This window comes from Cyprinodon variegatus, unplaced genomic scaffold (assembly GCF_000732505.1).
Source record: "Cyprinodon variegatus isolate N-32 unplaced genomic scaffold, C_variegatus-1.0 Scaffold1764, whole genome shotgun sequence".
Classification (NCBI taxonomy): domain Eukaryota; kingdom Metazoa; phylum Chordata; class Actinopteri; order Cyprinodontiformes; family Cyprinodontidae; genus Cyprinodon; species Cyprinodon variegatus.
In genome coordinates, this window is record NW_015152217.1 from 63,637 (window position 1) to 67,487 (window position 3,851).

General features: G+C 40.0%; 1 protein-coding gene across 2 annotated transcripts in view; it reads left to right on the forward strand.

Annotated features, from left to right (window-relative positions):
- The window catches only part of LOC107104493 (CSC1-like protein 2), a 35,256-nt gene that overhangs the window by 15,668 nt on the left and 15,737 nt on the right, over positions 1–3,851 (forward strand). For both annotated transcript variants that reach the window (XM_015404495.1, XM_015404496.1), the window contains exon 4: positions 2,642–2,732. In XM_015404495.1, the coding sequence (XP_015259981.1) occupies positions 2,642–2,732 (91 nt within the window). The remainder of the gene's footprint in view (positions 1–2,641; positions 2,733–3,851) is intronic.

Sequence of the window (3,851 nt, forward strand, 5' to 3'; positions counted from 1 at the left end):
AAAATTTTGTTTGCTTTTGCAAAAGCAAACAAAATTTTGGCAGGTTTCAAATTCCATGCGAACGAACCTTTAAGTTTCCATTTTTCAGATTGAGTTTTACAAATTGCAATCATTTTAAAAATATGTTTTACAGATCATTCTCTTCCCTTCAAGGCCAATCCAAACGTTCGCTCTTGACCAATAAGAAAGTTGCTGCTAACATCCCAACAGACCAAAAGAAATGCGTCTTTACTCCTCAATCCAGAGGAAAGAGCGTCCCTTGAAGTGAAGAGAATATGATCTGTAAACACAGCATTTGAAAAGATTGCAGTCCATAAGGCTCAGTCTGAAAAGTGTAAAAATGTGAAAATATAACATCCTTGATTTTATTTTTTTTTATAAAAAAAAAGCAAAGTTAATCATTTAAAAAAAAATGCTTTTACTGTTTTATTTCTGAATTAATTTTTTTTCCATTTACAAAACATATTCTTTGCAAAAATAATGGAACAAAATTCACTCCATATACGTCCTGAAATCAGGCCAAGGAGAAGGTGCTGAGGTGCGACCGTTGCCATGACACCCCTGAGGACGTACACCGTCGGATCTGGAGTGCTGGGGTTCTGGTTCTAGAGGAGGAACCTGACAGTTTATGGTTAGGACCGCGAGGGAGGCGAGCTCAGATCGTCTGGGCCGGTTCCATCCATCGCTGCATCCAGGTGCACTGATGCAGAATGGGCTCTGATAAACGAATAAAAACCCAGAACGTTGCTTCATCATGAACCAAACAACTGTGCTGATCTCAGGAAGAATCCATGTGTTCTGGTCTGAGGGTTCTGTTGTACCAAAGAGCCAACAGCAGCTCTGTGTTTAATGTTCTCTTCTTCTCAGTAACGTCTCCTTATCTTCCTGTTCTGTTTTCCTTCCTGAAGACTGAGGAAGCGTTTCAGCGACCTGGAGGAGCGGGAATAGTATGTTTCTGCTTCCTCGCTGTTTGGTTTGTCCGTTAACACCTTCTTCTTCTGCTGCTGCCGCCTTCATTAACAGGGTGCTGCTCTCTGATTGGCTCTTCCTTTCAGTGTGTTTGTCTCTTAAAAACCTGGAGCTGGAGACCATTTACTAGTGATTTTTGGCTCTTCTAACCCTCCGTCCTCCATGCCCCTGAGTGTGTTTCAGTAACAGATGTGTGTGACCCATGAAGCCTAACGCCACGCTCCTCTCTCTATGTTTAACTCAGCCGCAGACGTGACACAGATAACTATGAGCCGGTGAAAAGGTAACGCTGCTGTTTGTGGCTCAGTGTGTAGTGACCCTGTGACGTGGTAGTCAGTAGGTTAAAGCTCGCCGGGCCTCTGTCAGGACATTTTTAAAAGGAGACATTTTGAAGTTTTCCGCAAGGTTTTTGCTCCAAAATGGTAAAATCCCCAAGGTTTTGAATTCATGATCCCACTACCTGAGATACAGCAGCTGGTTAGCAATCAAAACTCTAGGAGGCGCTGTGAACGAACAGAAGCCGGAGCCATTTTGGCCAAGTTTGGGCCGACATCTACAGGATGGCCTCTGATCAGGACAGTCAGTGGGCGTGGTCTGTAATATGTGATAGTCCTAGAAATGAAAGCAAAAAAACTATTTTCCAAACAAAATTTCTCTGCATACATGTTTGTGTATGGAGAGCAAACTGTTCCAATATTATTGTAAGCACAGATTCTTTCAAAGATGGAAATTTTAAAAAGCCTTTAAAAAATGGATATTTGTTAAAGTTTTGAGTGTTATATGTATTTGTGTAGAAAATATATTTGATGAAATTGATCATAGGGCATCCCCAAAGGGGATGGGTCAAATGCAGAGAGGAATTTCTCCACTGTGAGATCATCCTGTTTTGATATAACAGAGTTGATTTAACTTTTTATGACTCTCAGCCAAAGATGCTGTAAGATGAATACACACAAGAGACGACGAGATAAAGCAGATGCCTAAAGGAGGCCAGCTTGCTGCTGGACTACTGAATAAATGGAAACAAAGCAGATCATGATTGGAGGCAAATACTACGGATAGGCCGAGTAAACCAACAACTGGGTTCATATACTTTATACTGGGTGTTTTTATGGGCAATGATGATTTAGCCCACAGAGAGAAATCCTGATGATAGCCAGAGCTGGTCCAGTTCTTTAAAATTACTGACATGATCCCCCCTTAGATCCCCGAGGATAACCAATTTGTTATTTTTACTAGAAACAGGATCGCTAATCTAATTTTTTACCTAAGGCTGTTTTTTTATTTCATTTAATTGTTTAGTTTTTTATGATTTGAGGACTAATAGAAATGCATTTTCTAACATCAACGCAAAGCAAACTTGATTCTATTGGTCCTTGCACAGACCAATAGAAAAGCTTTTTCCACCCAGAGGTGTAGAGGCGGAAATCTGTAAAACTCAATTTTAAAGGAATGCAATTTTTAAAACTAATCCATCAACTACAACCAGCTTGGTTTTAGTTGATGATGATTGGTTTCTGTGACCCACTTTGTCCGTCTTTGTCTTCCACCTCTTGTTAGTTATCATTGAGCCAAAGCCCCCTTGAGGAACCAGCTTCCAAACATAGAGGTCAAAGGTCAGCGTGTTTTCATGCAAACCTGCTAACTAACCCCTTCCTGTCTGCTTTTACAGCGTTGCCTCAGCGATGCACTCAGAGACACCTGATCGCTACGAACGCCTCACCTCGGTGTCGAGCTCCGTGGACTTTGACCAGAGGGACAATGTGAGGACGCCTTCATCCATATTCTTCTGTTCCATTTTTCAGAAACCTCTAAAATTTAGATGCATATTGAACGACTTATTGTTTTCAGGAAACGTCTAGAAACTCTTTTAGCTGTTAGTTTAGCTTAGCTTGAAAATTTGAGTCAAAGGAAAATTGCTCTCCTAGCTTAGCTAAAGATTAAAACGGGGCTAACGGTTAGCATAGTGTAGAGCCCAGTTTAGTTTAGTTTACCATAGGCTTTGGAAACAAACAAAACCAACCAGCTCAGCTTAAGATGGAAACGGGGCTAATTGTCAGTTTATTTTAGCATAGACATTGGAAACAAATGATTCTGCTAGCTTAGCTAAATATGAAAACAGGATGATGGATAATTTAGCTTAGCATAGTGATTGAAAACAGGCTAGTTTAGCATAAGATATGGATTATAAATGTTTAATTTATTTTATAATAAACAACAGAATAACAATGAGCAACAAAATCAGCAACTTACCCAAAATTAGCTTTAACAATATTTTCATATTCTTTAGTTTTTTTATTATTATTTTTCAGATTAATCAGGCTGTTTCTCAATTCACAAGAACGCGAGTATGGACTCGTGTCCTCGCCAAGTATGTTCCTGAGAAGAACACAGGAAAATATGGACTTGGAGAGAACGGGAGCACGTAGCATAAATATGGGTCAATTTGAACAGAAGCGTACTTGTGACATCACCACATGCTCTGCTCGTCTGGAGCTGCATTTCACCTCCTGTTAATAATAGTCTCCAGATAATAATAAATTCTTACTTTTTTTCTCATTTAGTGGGAGAATAATAATGAATACAGTCAGATAAACACAAATGAAATGAAAATTTTTTCCAAATAAAACAAAAAACTCGCCATCAGAGCCAGCGGTCCTTCACACACAGCTATGCAGAGAGAGGGCTGCTGCAGATGGGCTGCGGGTAACCCTGGCTGCCGTTAACCTCGGAGCCTCGCTGGTTGCTGCAGTCTTCTCAATTTCGGAAATTCTTTTTAAATTCTTCTTTAATTAAATCGGTAAATTACGGTGGCCCTGAAGTGCAAACTGCAACTACAAATCTAAAAGCGCAACTACATTAAGGAAATCGCAACTACATAA